This window comes from Anopheles merus, chromosome 2L (genome assembly GCF_017562075.2).
Source record: "Anopheles merus strain MAF chromosome 2L, AmerM5.1, whole genome shotgun sequence".
NCBI lineage: Eukaryota > Metazoa > Arthropoda > Insecta > Diptera > Culicidae > Anopheles > Anopheles merus.
This window is the reverse complement of record NC_054083.1, coordinates 48,772,654-48,791,294: the sequence shown is the minus strand read 5'-3', so window position 1 is coordinate 48,791,294 and position 18,641 is coordinate 48,772,654. Positions and strand designations below refer to the sequence as shown.

At 47.8% G+C, this 18,641-nt stretch overlaps 1 protein-coding gene across 5 annotated transcripts in view; it reads right to left on the bottom strand.

Moving 5' to 3' along the window:
* The window catches only part of LOC121592909 (DNA N6-methyl adenine demethylase-like), a 164,745-nt gene that overhangs the window by 117,086 nt on the left and 29,018 nt on the right, over positions 1 to 18,641 (bottom strand). For 3 of the 5 annotated variants that reach the window (XM_041914812.1, XM_041914813.1, XM_041914814.1), the window contains exons 4-5: positions 8,311 to 8,448; positions 6,269 to 6,346 (exon numbers count right to left, since the gene is read on the bottom strand). In XM_041914812.1, coding sequence (XP_041770746.1) covers positions 6,269 to 6,346; positions 8,311 to 8,448 — 216 coding nt within the window. The remainder of the gene's footprint in view (positions 1 to 6,268; positions 6,347 to 8,310; positions 8,449 to 18,641) is intronic. The other 2 variants (XM_041914816.1, XM_041914817.1) reach the window with 1 other exon arrangement.

The following is an 18,641-nucleotide window of genomic DNA, read 5'->3' as shown; positions in this document are numbered from 1 at the left end:
AGCTGCACACAAGAAGTAGGTTACCCGGCCGGCAAGCATAGTTAATTTCAAGATTTAATTGAAGATTTACTTCTACAGCACCTACTACGATGGGTACCAAAAAAAAACCAGGAAAATGGAAAATATTTTAATCCAAAACCGAATGGATCGAAAGAATCAATTAATTTAATTTTAAATTCCTTCCCCTAAGCCCTGGACCGGGCAACAGGGTACAGCAAACAGGTTTTCTACCCTCCCCATTCTCTCTAAGCACACACGACACGACACAGCGCGCAAGTTATTTAGAACACGAACGGTACTTTTGGCCTCGTCCCCGTCCCCGTCGTCTCGCGTCTTGGTAAAAGATGCAACCGGGAAGAGAGTGGGCCGCAGCGAAAGATGCTGGGCGCTTCGCTATGTAGGATGGGAAAAAGCGTTTTCCAACCTCCGTGCACTCTGGCCATTCCTTTTTTTTCCCTCCTCTAGCCACTGTCCCCGAGGGAAGTTTGCCTCGAGGCGTTTACAGATAAAACGTAACCCGACGGCTACAAAATTGGCAAAAAGGTAAAAGCTTTCCTTTAGCGGCCTTCTGCGGCCAACCGCACAGGTCAGTGTGTCACCAATGGGAATTAGGGCAAAGAGTATTATCCCCTTTCTTTTCTACTGACTGAAGTTCTTCTGCTTCCATGGGCAGTGACATCACATTCTAAACTTTGCACCATTTAAAGGTTCATTTCGATGCGTCATAATCATACATAAATTGGCTTTAAATACTAAAATAAAAGAAATATTATTGAAGCGCAAAAAAAAAAAGAAACACGGCTATTAATCACCGCATAAACATAAATCCCTCCCCTGAGGGAAGCACGCACATAAACATCTCCGACTCCGATTGGAAAGATAAACGGTCGTTTGAAGATTGCCGCCGTGGTGGAAAAATGGAAAACGCGAAACAAAACAAACATACAACACACAACACTGGCCGGTTCAACAGGTAGCAGCAACACAGAGGGAACACCTTCTCGTTTGAGGTGTTCCTCCGCCTGATGGTCTGCCCCTCAAGTGTCTTGTGGTTGAAGTAGCACCTCAACACACACGCAAACTAACCACTCTTTAACGTCAACAAACGATCAAAACCCCCCGACTGTTTGCGTTCGAGAGATGCAGCCAGAAACTTGAAAAGTGAACGGAAAGTACAGAGGCGCGAACCTATCCCAATAAAGCGACGATCCGAAGCAAGAGGGAAAGACGCTCTCGACCAGACAAAACGGCTCATAATCATCATCCCAAAAAGACATAAAAAGCTACCGATTCGTGGCGGAACCACCACCACCAGAGGCAACAACAGCCACAAAAACTGGAGCTGTGTCTGTTGGTACATCTGTCTAATGGTGTGGGCTACCTGTCGAGCCGTGGAAAGGCCGTCTTTCAATTTCCCGGGCTACCGACACATATATCTCCTCCCCCCCCCCCCCCCTCCGCTTATGGCTCGTGCCGTCAAAAGCGAGACGAAGCAAGGTGTTGATGATGGCGCTAAGCCGTTTCAACCACGCAGCCGTGTGAGTGCGAGGGAGCGGATCTTTAAAGAAAGATACATGAGAAGCCGCAGCACTCTGTGTGTCCCAGCATGGAGCCGAAACCCGCGAGGGCCCGAGGAGAGCATTTGGGGGGATGGGCGAGATTATTCCGAAACTTCCGAAATCTGTCTGCTGTCTGTGTATGCGCCGTCAGCACCGCCAACAACGACCGAACCCGATACTTGATATCTCTTTTATTATGCGCCGGGGCTTTTGCGTGCCGCGCGTTGCTTCTTTTCTTTCTTCCAGAGCAGCAAGCCTTCCTGCCTTTGGGGAGCGATTCTTCAGAAGGTTCTGCGCGCTGCGTTTTGTGTGTTTTTTTCTATCTCTCTCTTCATCCGTCCCATACCATCGAAGACGATCAGCGCGGGAATTGTGGAATAACGATATCGCTTCATATATGCCCCAAGACCGCGAACAGTGGGTGCGATGTGTTGGGCTGTGGTGTCTGAAAGAGAGACCTAAAAACCTTCCATTCAAAGGCAATTCTTTCCACACCTTTTTCGGAAACGAAAAAAAACCAATCCGACCTTGACACTGAACAAGATGTTTGTGTGTCACTAATGGTCGATTTTGTCAATCCCAACACAGGCCTGTTCCATTTTGACCAAACCCACCACCGACACGATCCCTGCGTACAAACGCCAAACCAAGAAGTCATCGCAGCCACAGCAGTGCGAACGTACGAACGAACGGATGGCACACTTTCTCACTTCGGGCGAGTAATCTTTTCCGTTCTATCTGCGGTTCTGCTTTCTGTACCGTACCATCGTCACCTTCGTCAGTCATCGCGTGCGCGAGTCATCATCGTCTGCTCGATGTAGATCTGTTTCACTGTTTGACGTACCATCGTCGTCGTCGTCTATCTCGCAATCGAATCAGAGCGATCCTAACCCCATTCCGGTCGTCGTTCGAGACGATGTGGCACGTGCCGCGCGGTCTCGGCCCCGTCTGCGACGACGACGACGGCGATGAGTGGAGCAACCCGGGCTCGAAACACTTCTGGGGGAATTCCCAAACATCAAACCAGACACCGGGCGACGGCATATCCCCGGGGACACAGCACCAACCACATGGGATGCAAAGAAAGAAATGTACGTACGGCACATACGGCACACACGGTCTCGTGTTTGCCACCGTTCTCCGAGACAGCCACATAAGGGGATGAACTTGAAAACGATTAAGCTTCCCCGTGCCGCTCGCTGGCTGCACGACTGCTGATGGAAGAATTCGTTACAATAGAAGCCGCCACTGGGCGAAAAAAGACCCTGAACGACCTAGCTCAAATCTCTCTCTATGTCGTCGGCCACATGCTACTAGTGCTGGGTGGTGTGTGTGTGTGTGCTATACGCGGTGGTGCTCGACTTCTGCTGCCACGTGACGACCACGGGGGAATCCTTTTGCCGTTGCTGCTGCTGCTGCTGCTGCTGCTGCTGCTCGGCAAACGTGTGTCGACGGAAAAGGGCGAAAAACACCAACCGTACACCGGCTAGCCACACAGTGTGCCAAACCGTGCCAAACCATGCCAAATGGCTTTTACTTTTCCTTTCGACGGTTTGGATAAGTAGAAGGCACTGCTCCGTGTGCCACGGCAAAACACATTCTATAGCCCACACGGCCACACTCCGGTTGCTGCTTGCAAGGAGGCACGTGGGGATTGGGATGAGCCGGCGGAGGCTCCGGAAAAAGAAGCAACCAAACACACACACACACACACATAACCGCTTGACATAAAAATTCGCAGTCAATGGAGTAGTAAAAGTCCACGTTAACTCTTCGTCATCAACACTTCCCACTCGACTCGATCTAACAAGAGAGAGAGAGAGTCCCCGTACCTCGTAGTAGTAGTAAAATCAAGAGGACCGGGCGGGCGTGTTCTTGCCACCGCACGGTTAGACATGGGATGCGCACAGGACACTTTTTTGCCCCCCTAGCCGGCACACGGAGCAAGGAAGCAGTGTCTAGCTCGTTGGAATCTCGCCACCAAACAGCAGGTCTTTCAGCTGATCTTTGGATCCGCAGTCCAAGCTTGGGTGGCGTGGCGAACGGGCGAAAAAAATAACCCACCATTTGGCTGCAAACCAAAGCGGCAAGTCGTCATCGTGCTCGTGCTGTTTCCGTTCACGTTTCGCTGTATGTGTTTTTGCTCCGCCTCATGCCGGCAGGACAGAGGGAGAAGGGAGCTTTTTAACTTTAGCTTGTGCTGCAACGCGAACCTCAACATGGCAACTTGCTGAGCAATAGAAAGCATTGGAAGGATCCATTCCATCTGTTCGCACGCCGGCCGGCCGGCCGGCTTTTTGGGTTCCGTTGTTGTTTAGGGGGAGGGGAGCAGCAACAAGTAAAAGTTTCACACCCGGCAATCCTTTCTTCCCCTTTTTCGCAAATGGGCAGTAGGAGTAGGAGCGGATCGGTTTTGAAGAAAAACTTCTACACCGAGATGAGCGCCGGGGTTTGAAAGAAACAGAGTATCAACGCTGTTAAATACTCGGACCGGGTCTTTCTCGGTGTTATACATGCCCGGGAGTTATGGGCTCCGAAGCAAACCGTTTGAAATGGGGAAGCAGGAGAAAACCGTCTCGTTCCTTGAGCCGGCTCCATTTTTTGTTTGCCTTTCTTCTAGGAAGATACGACTCAAAACAGAAGCATCGTCCAATCGTCCGGTCAAGGCAACGCTGGGGAAGATCCGATAAACCAACACTACTACCTCGTCTTTTGGGGGCCTGTTGCCTGATGGGAATACATACAAGAATGCTTGTGGACGACTGTAGGACTCGCTTTTAACAATTCTGCAACTTTGCCGTACCTCTGCGCCATCCACAGCAAACCACTTGGGCTGGGCCGACAATCATAAACGGTCCCAACATAAATGGCCCTGACCCGATGATGATAGACGCTTCATAACCGCACGCCTCAGTACCGGCACCGGAGCTGATGGCAGCAAATGAAATGAAAGTAATGAAAAAGGCGGCACGAGCACGACGACCGTCTTCCGTAAACCCATTCAAGCAGATCAGCTGATGGCCGTGTGCCCCTTAGGGATAGGAACGGAGAGCAACGTCCTATTGATGCGAGAACCAAGGCGCAAAAAAAGCTGGATCCCTTTTAGCGCTCTTAGGACGACCTTCGGTTGCTATAAATATATTTATTGGAGTATGAAGAACTTGTGTTGCAGTGGAAACGATAGACGCCGTCTTTCATCTGATGTGTTGCCGTATTTTTTTTTTGCGACCTTGAACCCTTTCCAAAGGGTTGTTGGGAGTTAGCCAGGCTTTAGTGTACCTTAAGATCAAAAGAGTGTTTCATTCCTTCCTTTGGTTTGGCGCTTTTTCCTCATAGAATCTTACCCAACGAAACTCTAATTTCAATCAATCCCTTATTCCTTATGTCATTCTCTCTCTCTTTACTTCCAGAGGAAGTCATCGAACCACAACAAGCCAAATACGACTAAAACCATTATATCCCTGTACACCCTGTCCCTGTCTTCTGTCTCCTCGCAACATCACTCCCCATTCATTAAAACCGTTTTATGTGTTTTAAGTAGCAACCATCCCCACGCGACTGACTTCTTGCCATCTCCAGGCTATACAGTCACCGTAGCAGCGCAAGATGAAACGCTGACCCCCCGGCGGGAGGGTCCTCCTAGTCTGGCAGCACGAAGCCGCACAGCAGCGAGAGCGAACGCCTTTCTCCACCAAACAAAAGGGACCGGGCAAAAAAGGGATACGGGATCCCTTCACGTAGCACCGTAGTACTACCGGAGCAGTGTGGGGGGAATTGTTGTGTCTGGCAGAAAACGGCGTAGCAAAAGTATTCCACAATCCGGAATCGTTCGCAAAGAATGCCATAAAAGTAAGCGCTCTAAGGACGACGACGACGACAACGACGACAGCGATGATGATGATGATGCCGTCTACCATTTCCCGGTGCGCCGCCGGTACTCTGTGTGTGTGTGTACGAAAGTTAGAAATCCGACAAACGGCGGTACGATATTGGAAGCTGATGCTTTAGGGACAGCGCCGTGAAAGGCTACGACGATTACGTTTACGACTTCTGCCGCTGTTACTACTACTACTGCTGCTGCTGCTGCTATGCCGTTGGCAAGGCCGCTGCTACTTGAGGTTGACGGTTGCCGTACCGTCGTCAACGGGATCTCGCCGGTCGGTTGGTATGCTCTTGAGGTTTTTTGGCAAACGACATCGTCGCCGTACACCGCGTCGTTTTGACTTTGATTTTGCCGGATGGGTATGGGTGAGGTGAGGGAAAACTGATTGTCTCGTCTGGTTGCCGCGCGTGCTTTCGCTTTCGTGCTCGCACAACTGGGCAGAGCGAGGGGGGGGGGGTACAAAACATCGTTCGCCGGATGTCCCAATGGCAATCATATGATCCTGGGCGTAGGGTAAGCTCGTTGATTTCCGGCGCCATTCATGGTCGCTCTTCAAAACGAGACCCCGAGCATGATTACCAAAATCGTTGTTGAGGCAGATCGGGCGCGCTCATTCAAGGCCAAGGGGATATCCCTTTTGAGCCGGAGTTTACGGATTCGAATCGAAGGACGCACCAACAGCTCGTGGTTGACATTATCCTTTTTTGCTTTGCTTTAATTGAACTCCTCCTTTGCTACGATCACTGCTGCTCCTGCTACTACTACTACTGGGGAAGTTTCTACTTTGGGTGAAAGTGATTGTAAGTAAGATTTCGTGTATTCTTACCCCGCCACCACGTCCTCGTCCGCGACCACGCTTTCCATCAGCACGGACGGCCTGTCCGTTAGCGTCGTACGACACGATCTAAAGCGGGTGAAGATGATGATGATGATGATGGTTAACCGGAAAGAAGGCCGCAATTCGTGCGAATGTGCAATCGAAAAGGGTTTGCAGGGGACGCAATGTATTTGAGTGTTTTCAGTAGTGTGCAGTTGGGATTGGAAAAGTGTGAAAAGGGGGAAGAGAAAAAAGAGAAGAGAGAACAAGTGAAGGGAAAAATGATGTTAATGAGTATGATATCGAAGTTGCGACGGAGACACAGAACACGGTGCTAGCTAACACAAATACTCATTTCGCTCTAAAGGAAACCTTCCAATACGGTAGGTGGAAACATTCTACGAAAATTAACAGAAAAATACTCAGAAAAGCTTACAAAAACAATACAATATACTTCAAATCTAGCGCATTAACTACACACTGCATACAGTCTCTAACATATACTCTTAGCTACAGTGACTGTATCCTGGTCACGGCACCAATCGATCGTTACAGTTTCTTTCTTATTGCAATGATCCAATATGCCTTCTTCTAACGACATAGACATTTTATTGGAAAGAGAACCTCATATTACATTCAGTTCTGTACAATAAAAACATGTTAATTTAATTTTCCATCTCACGACAGCAAATTAGATCCGTTATTTAATGCCGCATCCTTTACGGCGGTCTCAATCAATCAATTTATGTCCACCGATTCCGATCAGCAAATTTATGTCGTGCTATTGCTTTCTTTCTGCAGCAACAACAAGGCCAACCCCCTTATTCGTCGGGTTGCGTTGCAATTGTACTGTACGATCTCGTCCATTTCCTTCGTTCAAAAAAACAAAATCCTCCACCACAACCCGCGGGCTATGTTCCGCTTGTTTTGCACGGGTTTGGTGTTTTTTTTTTACAGCGCCCTCTGCTCGGCTGCTCCACCGAAATGCTCCTTATCTTCATCCTCTAATAAGTGATCGGACCATGCGAAACATAAACTAGACTTTCACTCGCACACAGTCTGTCGCGTTACCCTCCTCCCAACACACACACACACACACACTGGCTTCACTATTTCCCGTCTTCCGTTTCGGCATTACAACGGTATTTCCCCACAGAAAAAGCAGAAAAAAGGAGGGATTCAATGGATGGATCGGCAATGCGATTAATTTATATGCAAAATAAATTTAACTTATCTCATGTGAACGTGTTAGAGGGTTTCTTGCATGCTTGCTTGCTTTTTTTTGCCTCCCCGTTTCCTTTCCATTCTTCCTCCACACACACGCTCGGTTGGAGAAGGGTGGAAGTGGTGCGGGGTCGCCTTGCGAACGTCGCCCGGGTCTTGCCCGTGCCCGGTGGGGGTTTAATCGCAAAACTAGCCGAAGGAACTAGCGACGGTAGTGGTATACACACACACACACACGGGCAAATAAGAAAAAAGAGATAAGTATGTAGCTTTTGCATAAAACATGGTCACAATCAAACGAACAAGCATCGTACTAAGCTCGTGGTACGCGGCAGGACAGGGGAAGAAGGGACCCCGACGCGAGCCGGATTCGCGGTGCAGGCTGTATAGTACGGGAAGTTACGGCAATCCGGAGGAGAAATAAGAAGCTTTAAAAATCGATACAACGCTACAACACTTTCTGGTGTCACGCAGAAATTACACATTGCTTTGCTCAAAAGAAAACCCCCAATGTGGGTGAAAAACGAACGTATAAAAGGGGAGGGGGAGGGGGTGGAAAGGAAATTACATAAAAATAAACTTCGCCAATAATACACATCAAACTAAACACTACGCTGCAAAAGCAATACTTAAGCACTACTGCGAAGCCTAGAAATTAAATAAATACAGCCCGAACGGAGAAGGTCCTCCTTCTCTCTTTCGATAAAATTACACACCCCGCTTACACCGTCACCAGGCTAAGTGAGCACACACCCATCCCCCTCTTTGCCAACAACTCTAACTATAAACATATTTTACTCCAAACGCTACCACCACCCGCTACTTACCGCTCCATTAGCGCTTCCGTTCGTGGCTCCTGCCGCTGCCGCCGCCGCCGCTGCTGCTGCTGCCTTCGATTTGCTGCCCTTTCCACGCCCCCGGCGGGACTCGGGCTTGAGCAGTTGGCCGTCCGGGCCGTACAGAATCTGCGGGAGAGAAGTGTTGCCAAAGTCCCGGCCAAAAGTGCACGGTTCGTGCGTGTATGCATAGCAACAAAGCAAAGGGAAGAAAGGAAAAAAAGAAACACAAAAGAAAGCTCTTAGTTATCGTTGAATGCCATCAGATGTCGCGCGCCGGGTTTTATGCTGTGTTCCGGCTGTGCAACTTTTATGCTACGATTGTATGCGCTAATGTATGTGTGAGCATAAAAGCTCCGAGTTGTATGCTTGCAGCATAAATATTCTCATGCAAGGAAAGCTCACTGTCACTGTTGGGGGCTTTATGATTAAGCTTTCGCTATTGTACGCTAGGTGGCGTGAGAGCAAATGTTTAGCTTGCTATAAAGACGTGCTATAAAATTGGTTGAAATGTCGAAATTTCGCGACCGAAAATTATCTGAACTTTTAAAAAAATGAGGATTATTATAGATATTGTTAAAACTGAATATTCACTATGATTTAATTTCAAATGAAACAAATTTTGTTCCAATAGTTGTGTTATTTCACGGCTCATTCCTGCCATAATGCATGCCACAACCATGGGTAGCAGCAGCTGCAGTTGAACCACAAAACATACCAACAAAAAGGAACAGCACAAAAACACAGAGCTCCATTACGCTCCGGCCATGCCGTTTGTCTACACTTTGCCTTCATGTTCTTCTCATTCGTGCGCGCTGCTCGTTTCCGTCTTTACAATCTACGGCTTCCTAGGACGACCGTAATTCAATTGCTCTCGGCTGCGCTAGGCTGCGCAGCGCAGCAGATGGGATTCAAATGAAGAGTGGCCAAAGCGGGTTGCCACAACACAACACACTGACAGAAAAATCGACGAAGAAAAAAGTCGTGTGTGCTCGCTCGTCCAGGCGGCATACGATCGTCCTAGGCTGCATACGAAAGGCGGCCCAAATGACGGCTGCAGTTTGTCAACACCATCATCAAGCATCCAAAACCACAGATACCGCACGCCACAGGATACGCCCGCGTATGTGTGTGAGTCTTCTCTTCCTGCATTTTGGTTTTTGGTGCGAGCGACAGGACTCTCATCTGTCATCACGCACCGTAAAGGAAGAGGGAAAAATGAAGACGCCGGAAATACAACCGTTTTTACACACATGTGGTTGGCATTGAAGTGGGCATGCTGATGGAGGACTACATTTTCTGCTCGATTGATTATGATTTTTCTGTAATGTTTTTGTTACAGACAGTACTACACCGTTTTGTAAGTTTAAAAGATCGATATAAACGAATAGGTTGCATATTGTGGCCATTTTCTAAAGACATAATTATTAAAACTGGTATAGAAATGGTCTCTTTGCCCGTATGCAACTCTATTACATACATTTTTATCCTCCACACACAACTCCACGATACTCTCGTGTGATTCTGACACCTTGCAAACACTTTATATCCTAACCTCTTCCACACAAAAGTGTCACTTTCGCGCGAAGACATCTTTACAAAAGCCTTCCCCCTGGCTAGCAAATGCTCTCACACTCTCACTCCTGCTTCAAAAGCTAGAAAACGATTACAACCAAAAATAGGGAAAAATCAACGAGACACACCACGACTGACGGTTGCCATAGTGACCAAGGTTAGGAAAAGAAGCGTGTCTTGTCTACTTCCGGGACGCGCAAACCAAGGCAAAACTCATAAAAACCATCCCATCGACGGCTCCCCTCTCCCGAGAAACGCCGGCAAACGCAGGAAGACCTTGACATTCGTCCATTTTTCCCGAAACTCATCCTCAATACCAGTAGCTTCGGGCAGCTGAGGGAAGGAAAGGTATTTCTTCCCCCCTCCCTCCCTCCCTCCCGAGAGCACAGAGCAAAGCAGTGGGCAATGGGAACAGTTTTCCGGAGGCGTCTCTAATTTCCCTAATCTTTCGCTCTAGCACGCCATCGAACGCGTGCTTGGTTGGTGTGTGGTAGTATTGCAGTATCGTCGCCCGATGCTGATTCACCTACACTCTACCAATACAAGCGCACAGTTACTGTACACCACCACCACAACGAGCGCACTCGTACACGGAGAGCCAAAACCTTCCCGAAGGGGATTTTTCCTCCTGTGAGGGGGCGCGCGTTTCTGTTTTGACGCCGAAAACGTCCTTCCTTCGACATCGATGTTTGAAGGGTGCCACTGCACAGCTTCTGCGGTGCTCTTTCTGCACCAACATTGCTGCCAACCTCAATCGCTTCCCCCTACCAGCATCATGTGTTTTTCGTGTAGTGTTTGCCAAAATTTAACCTTCAACTTCAAGCAATTTCACAATTTCGCTTTCGCATCATTTTCTTACCGTTCGAGCCAGTGCCAATGTTTGAAACCGTTCTTCAGAAGTGCCTTTCCTTTTTCAATATTTTCATAAACGACGGAGCAAAACACGCGTGCTATTAGAATGGACAATTTCTTCAGCTTCCTTTCACAAACGACACACTCCACGGAGCGGGGGCAACCTTTTAGAAAGACGAGAAGTCCTTGACAAAATTGTGCACAAACCGTCCTGGAACCTTTTCATAACTTTTCACCCGTCAACAAGCGGCTTTGCCCTTTCTCGCCCACTTCTCGCTCGCTTATGCAGGGGAGTCAATTGTGTTTTACCCAGTTTTTTTTTTTTTTTTTTTTTTTTTGGAACAATTTTACTTCCACCAAATCCGAACCCTTTTTCGGGGGCAAACCAAAGCCCTGAAACAAAACCATGAAGAGAGTCCCATCGAGAGAGTCAATTTTTATCGCCTGTTGTTTAATTGCTCAATTGTGCCAATCCGGTGGAAACAACGGTGGGATAAAAAGGGGGAGGTTGAAGTATGTTAATTATAAGCCGTTTAGCACTGGTAGCGAGCAAAGCATCCCTTGGGCGGGAGTGAGTGGTAAACGCGTACGAGAGGCGTGTAAAATGTCCTTTTCAAAAAAAACGTGATTGCTTACAAAAATATACATCAGGGAGATCGTTTTTTTTTTACTTTTCTAACACGACAAGATGCACATTTTTCCTTCTGTTTTTTTCCCGCTGAACAATCTCTCTTCCACACAAGTTAACACACAAGCGAAGCCTGCAAGCCAGCTTGGAGGAACAGTTGTAGTTGTTTCTTATACTATAATTACCTCCAACAACCACAAATCTCCTCTACTGCTGCTTCCCAAGCAACGACAGCAACGACGAAAACCAAAAAAAAAAAAAAAGTTCATTAACCATCAAGCAATTTAATACGGAGCAGCCGTCGCACACCAGGTCGCTGCTCTCCGCCTGTACGTGCGCCATATCTCTTCCCATTTGCATCGTATTTCAAACCGCGACCGAAAATCACGCTTGTGTCCCGTTTTCTTGTGCACCGGAACGCTTCCTTTGGTCGCTCGCTGCTGGGGGTCCCGAGGAACCAGGAACCCGAGCCTCAGCCAAGGAAACGAACACCTTTAAAACGCACACACACAAATGCCAAAAATAGATGACATTCAACGCGCTGTTAATGATGCACCAGGGAGCGCGCTGAGTGCGCCGAGCCAATTCCGCTCTGCTGGGGGCATTTTTACCCATTTCCATCGGAACAACGGAACAACGGAAAAATTGTCACACACACGCGGGAAGGAAGTGGAGGAGTGGAATTGTGGCAACGAAAAGGAACACAACTGTTCCAAAAATAATTCTTCCCAGCCTGCTCGAGTGTAATTTTTCTTCACGCGTCTTGCGCTTCGCGTACCTTGGAAGTATGGAGAGTTTAAGCGTTATTTTCAAGCACCAGAAAGCGTGCTAAGATTTTTTTTTCCCATTTATTCTACATCCCTTCAATGTAAGCAGAGCTGCAAGCAACGCAGCAACGCAGCAATATAATCACGGCATCAGAAGGAATTGCATTTGCGTTGCGTTAATTGCATTTCTCGAGCGCATTTTCGCTTCGTTTGTAGTGGCACGGGCACAGCAAATAACAGCCCATTGCCCTTCCTTTATGTTCCAACCGCTGCCAAACACTCATTAACAGCCCGAGCAGCAGTGAGAGAGAGAGAGAGAGCGAGGTCCTTGACCTCATCCCCTCATTTGCCAGCCTCAAACGCACGGCACGCATCGAACGTTGATTGAGTCCTTTTAATGCACATTTTCCACTCGAACTTTTCAACCGGGCAGGACATCAACCAACGCTCGTCGTCACCACCACCACCACCACCGACGCCTTACGCTTTCATGTGTCTTCTCCAGATCAAATGGCTCCGGCTGGCTCCGTCTCTTTCGCACGCCGTGTTTTCTTCACCGCAAAAAGAGCAGGGATATGGCACTCCTTTCATTTAACGGAAGCAAGAAAAAGGAAACACACACACACACGCACACACGCACTGTGCAAGGGCAGCTAGTGCATCATCTCAACGATGCATTAAAAAACTTAACACAGCGCATTAACCTGCGAAGGGAAGTGGGAGTTCAACCACGGGCAAAAATGGGTATGCGTATGCTCTCCTGTTTTCCTTTGCAACTTGCCACTCCTTCCTTGCCCCCACAATAACCCCGGCGCCCCGGAAGTGTCCCGGATTCATTATCTTATGGGCTCAGGGTGTGTGAGTGTGGAGCAGAGGACTGCATCCTTAATGCATCCGTCGATCGATGTTAGCCCCGCAGAGAGCAAGCAGGGTTTATAATTTGTTAAGCTAAAAGGGGTTGACGGTCGGCTCGAAACATCCCATACCACCACCCTCCCCCCCCCCATAACCACATTAGCGATCCCGCACACACAGGCCCATCGATAAATGGGGAAAGGAAAACGGCCCCACAAAATGGCATACAAAAAGGGGTTCAACATCCTTGCTCCGTTTTTTTTTTTCCTACGACACCTTCCTTTTGCTCTCCCGTTGCACTCCCGCCGCACAAAAACGCAAACAGCAAGGTGGTTTGTGAGCAATGATGATTAATTAGAGCAACGCAGGTTCTTTGAACTCTCCCTGGGTGGTGTTGTGCGGGCTAAGTGGTTTCCACCGGTTAATGAGGCGCCCAACCAGCCCAGAAGAAAGCCAACCAAGGAAGCCGGTTGTACTTTTGCGAGCGTCGCCCACAGAGCCCACGACTTTTATCGATATGGAATCCGTGCCGTACGCTCTTTTGCCTTGCAGCATCGCTAAAAGGATACGCGCGGGAAGCGGGCTTGATGTTTTAATTTCACCCCGATTGCAGAAGAAAAAAACGCACCACAACCCAGAAAGAGACGCTCGAAACACAGCCCCAAACGCACACACACACACACACACGCAACATAACACAAAAAGCATCCTCCCCCGGCACGGCAGCTTCCCTTGAGGGAAGGAATTTGCGCGACCCCCCCAAAACAACTTCTCGCTCGCGCGCGCGCTTGCCCACACCTCAACGAGCAACGTGTTGGGGTAGGTCGTTGGGATCTCGGCCCCCTTTGCTTTTCTGTTGCTTCTTTTCGCTTCTCCCCACCCAACTGGTGGCTTGTTTTTGTGTGCTCCACCAAACCCGGCCTGCTGTGGGTGCGTGGGGCAGAACAGCCTTACAAAGGATACACACAGCGGCACACAGCACACACATACAAGGCGGATGGAGGCGCGCGCTTGGCTCCCACGTCCACGGGATGAATCGTCCTTGGGTAATACGCGTCGTCCTCGACATCGTTCCATCCAGTCGTGAAGGGGGAGCAATGTAGTAAAATGTGTGCGTGATGGAAAAAGCCTCCCAGAGAAGTGAGAGTGTGAAGGGAAATGAGGAGAGAGTAGGCGAGAGAGATATAGGAAGAGAGACAGAGAGAGAGAGAAATGAAAAAAGGAAGCAGCGCTTTATGAAACAAAAGCATTAACTTCCGCTTGGTTAAGCGTGTCTCATTAACTCCTTCTCTGTCTCTATTTTCTCTCTTTCTCTCTCTCACTCTCTTTAGGGGTTGTTCTTTTTTGCACAGTGCGTAAGCTTGTTGGCAAAGGATCGAAAAGGCACCGAGTGTGTGCGTGCGCGCGATTATGATTAATTTCTTACGCACCGCTATATTTCTTTCGCGGTTCCTGTTTCCTGCACGATTATGGGGTGGAGCCGTCCAGCTGCACTAACGCTGCAAACGATGCAAATGCATTATGCAATCCATCCTTCCACTTACACACACACACACACACACATACACTGGGGTATATGTGGAAAAGCGCGCGAAAAGGTCTTGAGGTCATTCTGGTGAGTGGGCCGGTGTGCCTTCGTTTGCGATGCCTCGCAGCGATTCCTTGCAGGGAGACTTTTGTCGGCTAAAAAGTGGGAGGTTCTACTTCTACCACTAGCACCCTTGCAAATAGTACACGGGAAATGCATTGACGTCAACGCGGCCAACGGAGGGCGAGATGGATTAAGATGCCGAGCAACATTCGAGGAAGCGAGCGAGAATGTACGCCTCGAAAGACATCAATGAGGTTTCAAGGCACTAAAGTGGAAGGAACTGTGGATTATGTAGTTTATAAATTTTACAAAATAATACATTTCCTATACATTACTATACAAAACGCTATAACACATCACTCACTGTGCGCCTCCATCAATGTTCCTCCGGCACAAAACCGCGTGGGAAATGCTTCAAAAGTTCCTCTTTAACCTCTAAAATAGCTGTAAGTAAACACGCTTTGCATCAACCCCTTCACAATACTAAGAGGTCAGAGATTGCTTATCGTTACGCTAACGGTGCGAAAAGCGTCTCCCGACAACCTTTTCTTACACCCGGCCGAGAACAAAACACCCACATAATGGATAATTCGACCCCGCTGGCCAGGGGTTGCGAGCGTGACGAACGAAGAGAGGGAGTGAAAGTTTTTCGGCACGCGATTAAAATTTAAAGTAAAACACACAAGCAGCAAGGGGGAGCTGAGATGGCTTTTCGCCCTTTTTTTTGGTTGTTTTGGTTTGGTGAAGGGTAAAAATCTAGGCCAATGAATCCCCTTTTTGGCTTTGTTGGTGAAGGTTAGTTTTGTTTTGATTTCTGTTGTGTGCTTTTATTATCAGTCTTTATGGGTGAGTGTTGATGGTCTTCCTTGATATACCATTGAGTCAACCAATGAGTTAAAGTACAAATTGTTTTTAAAATCAAACTTTCATTGTAGTAATGATTGTGGTAGAAATAATAACTTATTTGAGGTTACGTACATTTATACCTTCAACCCGCATAAATAGTCCTTCGAACCGGATGAAATAGTACAAAATGAAAAGTAAACACAAAAAAGAAAGCCAAGCAAAGCTTATTGGAAATAAATTAATAGGTTTTTGCTTGTTTGCTCCGTGCCCAAGTACGTTCCAGGAAGCAGGATGTCCTACAGTTGACATTCAGGCTGTTGTTGTTTTTTGTATTCCCGCAACACAAAACCCGCTGCAAAAAAATACACGGGATGTACTGAAACAAAGAACAAAACCCTCAAACCCAAAACCTGACGCGGCTCGCCGTGAGAACGCGAAACCAAAACGGTGTCCAAAGTCAAACGTCATAAATTCGACAGGCTTAAAACTTGGGTTTTTTTTCCTGCTGCTGCTCTCTCTCTCCCGGATTCTGATTCTGTGCCGCCTGTCACTCCTGCCATTCGCGAAAAAATATCACTCCAGAATATGAGATTGTTTTTTGCATTCAAAGAATGTACAACACCCCGAAAAAAAGAAGCGGCGGAGTGACAATTCTTCAGCAGCCGGGCACGTAATGGGAGGGAAATTCTTCCTTGTTTTGGGACGCACACACACACACACACTTCGACACAAAAAAGCAACACAAACACACCAACTTCTTTGCTGTAGTGGTACGAAGCAACAAAAAATAGGATTACAGTTTTCTAACGAAAGGAAGTCTCTTGAAAGAGAAAAAAACGGAACTCAAAACGAAACAGACAGAGCGGCTTTCGTGTGGAAAAGGAAAAAAGGTGCACCACAGCACCAAACGCTACGGAAGGTGCGGAGGATGCGGTGGAAAACTTTGGCAAAAATGGCTCACGTACGGGACGTACGTAGCTCAGCGACCACAGATACGGAGAGGTAGAGCAAAACTCCACAACAATAAAGAATGTCCTCCTTCGCGCCTTCCCATTTTCGGGTTGCTCCTCCTGCTGCGCGCCACCACAGAGAACCGCTTTCCTTTTTTATTCTTTTTTTTTTACAACAACCAAAGAAAAAACTGAAGAAGTTACAGCAGGAACAGCAAGAAAACTCCTTTTTTTTTGGTTTGGCTGACTTCCGCTAGAAGAAAGGAAGTTGCTGTCTAGAGGATGGATAAGGGAGCACGAAATTCCTGCCGCACGAGCGGAAATGCGTCGGAAGAAGGCAGTCGCGGTGCAGGATGATAGCCATTGTCCTAATCGGAGACGGCAGCCAACAAAAAAAAAAGAGGAAGAAAAACACAACTTCAGCACACACAAAAAAAGAGGACGAACAACTGTCATCGTCAATGCAATGTCCGTCGTCGTTTTTTTCCTATTAGACAAGTGTCTGCATCTTTCTGACTATGTCCCACACACACTCACTAACTTTTCACTGGAATGACTTTTCATTTCACTCAAGAACGTTGCAAAGCAAAGCACGGGAGCGAATAAAATGTTGAAATTGTATCATTATCAGCATAATTTAAACACCCTTTTACTATTCAAGAAAAGCCTAAAAGCCAAACGCGCGCAGACGACGCGAGCACAAGATGCGTTTCATACAATTGCATATTTTATTGAAGGTTTTGGAGAAAAAATTCAATTTCCCGAAACACTAAACACACGTGGCACTACAAAACCTGCTCCATCTGCACCTGGATAGTCCTGTTCACGTCTTGTCCTGTACTCCACTGTCCCAAGTCTCCACACCCCAGCCCCAGTCCGCAGACATAGGTGACACGGGCAAAGGAAATCTAATTATAAAACGCGAATAAATTCGTAATTAAATATTCTAAAGGTTAGATTAAATTACAGCCGTTCTGGTCGTATTTTTCCCCACTCCCCCACCCCCTTGCACACAATGGACACATTCCCCCTTTTGTCTCTTTGCCCCCGTGCTGGTATTGGTTCGTTGGACTTTTTTCTTTCAATTTCCAACTCCCTGTTTTTTTTGCGGCATTTAAATTCCATTTGCAAAAGAAAACTGTGGTGATACGGCCGTTTTTTTTGTGTGTGTGTTACGCACGTTCCCATGCCCATCTATGCTCGGGCTTGCAAATCGGCCCCGCGGAGTGGAGGTGGTGTGTATTGCGTTAGTTATAGGTTTTGGGCAGGTTTTGTATGCCCCCCCTCCCATACCCCATCTTCCGTTCCATTCCACACCTTTTTTTTCCTACGTCCGTTTGTCTGTCTTATTAGAGCGAACGTTCTTCGTTGTTGCCCTTCCGTATCATCTTCTAGCTACTATTATTAGCCAAGATTTCGCTTTCGCTGGTGCTTGCAAGAATTGCGTACGGCGTGCACGCACAATCGCCGCGACGCGTCCGCTACACCTCAAGGATCTGTGTGCTGTTGGAGTAGACCATGTAGCAAATGGTGAAGGAAGCGAGAGAGAGAGAGAGAGAGAGTAAAGGTGTCATAAATTTCGACCCCATAATGACTTTGCTCACGTGAGCGTGAAACGAGAAAAGTTGGCTTCTCATTTGTTGTCCTATACGCGAGCCCACCGTCGTCGTCGTCGTCGCCGTGTTTGGTCTAGTAGGCCTCGCCAAGGGAAAGCCAAAAAATACCTCGGGCAAGGGCATATCATGCCGCGTGCTCCACTAAAGCACACGTTGCACATACACTTTGGCAAAGCGCGTACGGCGGGCAAAAAGGAAAATAAACCAAAGCAAAATATGACACAATCACATGCTGTGGCGGTGGTAGGCGAGCAGGCAAGCAGGCAACAAAGTGTGGGATTGTTTATTTCTGTGTCCCGAAATTGGTGCCGCACGTTTCATTTTCTAAGGCTGGTTCTAAGATTCTTCGGCAATGTCTTTTAACCAGTGAGACACACTCGAGAAGAGAAGGAAAAATGCGAGCACATTGGTTGGGAAAAAAGGGAAATTGTTGTCCAGCCTCATAGCCGCAGCATTGACTCATACTTAGGCGGACGTAATTTTCAATTCAACCCATCGATCTTTCGCCCATCGCTTTTGGCTCATTAGCTCCACCTTCAAAGCTAAATTATTCAGCTGTCATCTAATTCAGCCGACAAACACATGTGATTAATGAACGATGGAATGACACATCAAATGCGTCCCTCTGGGGTCTGTACCATA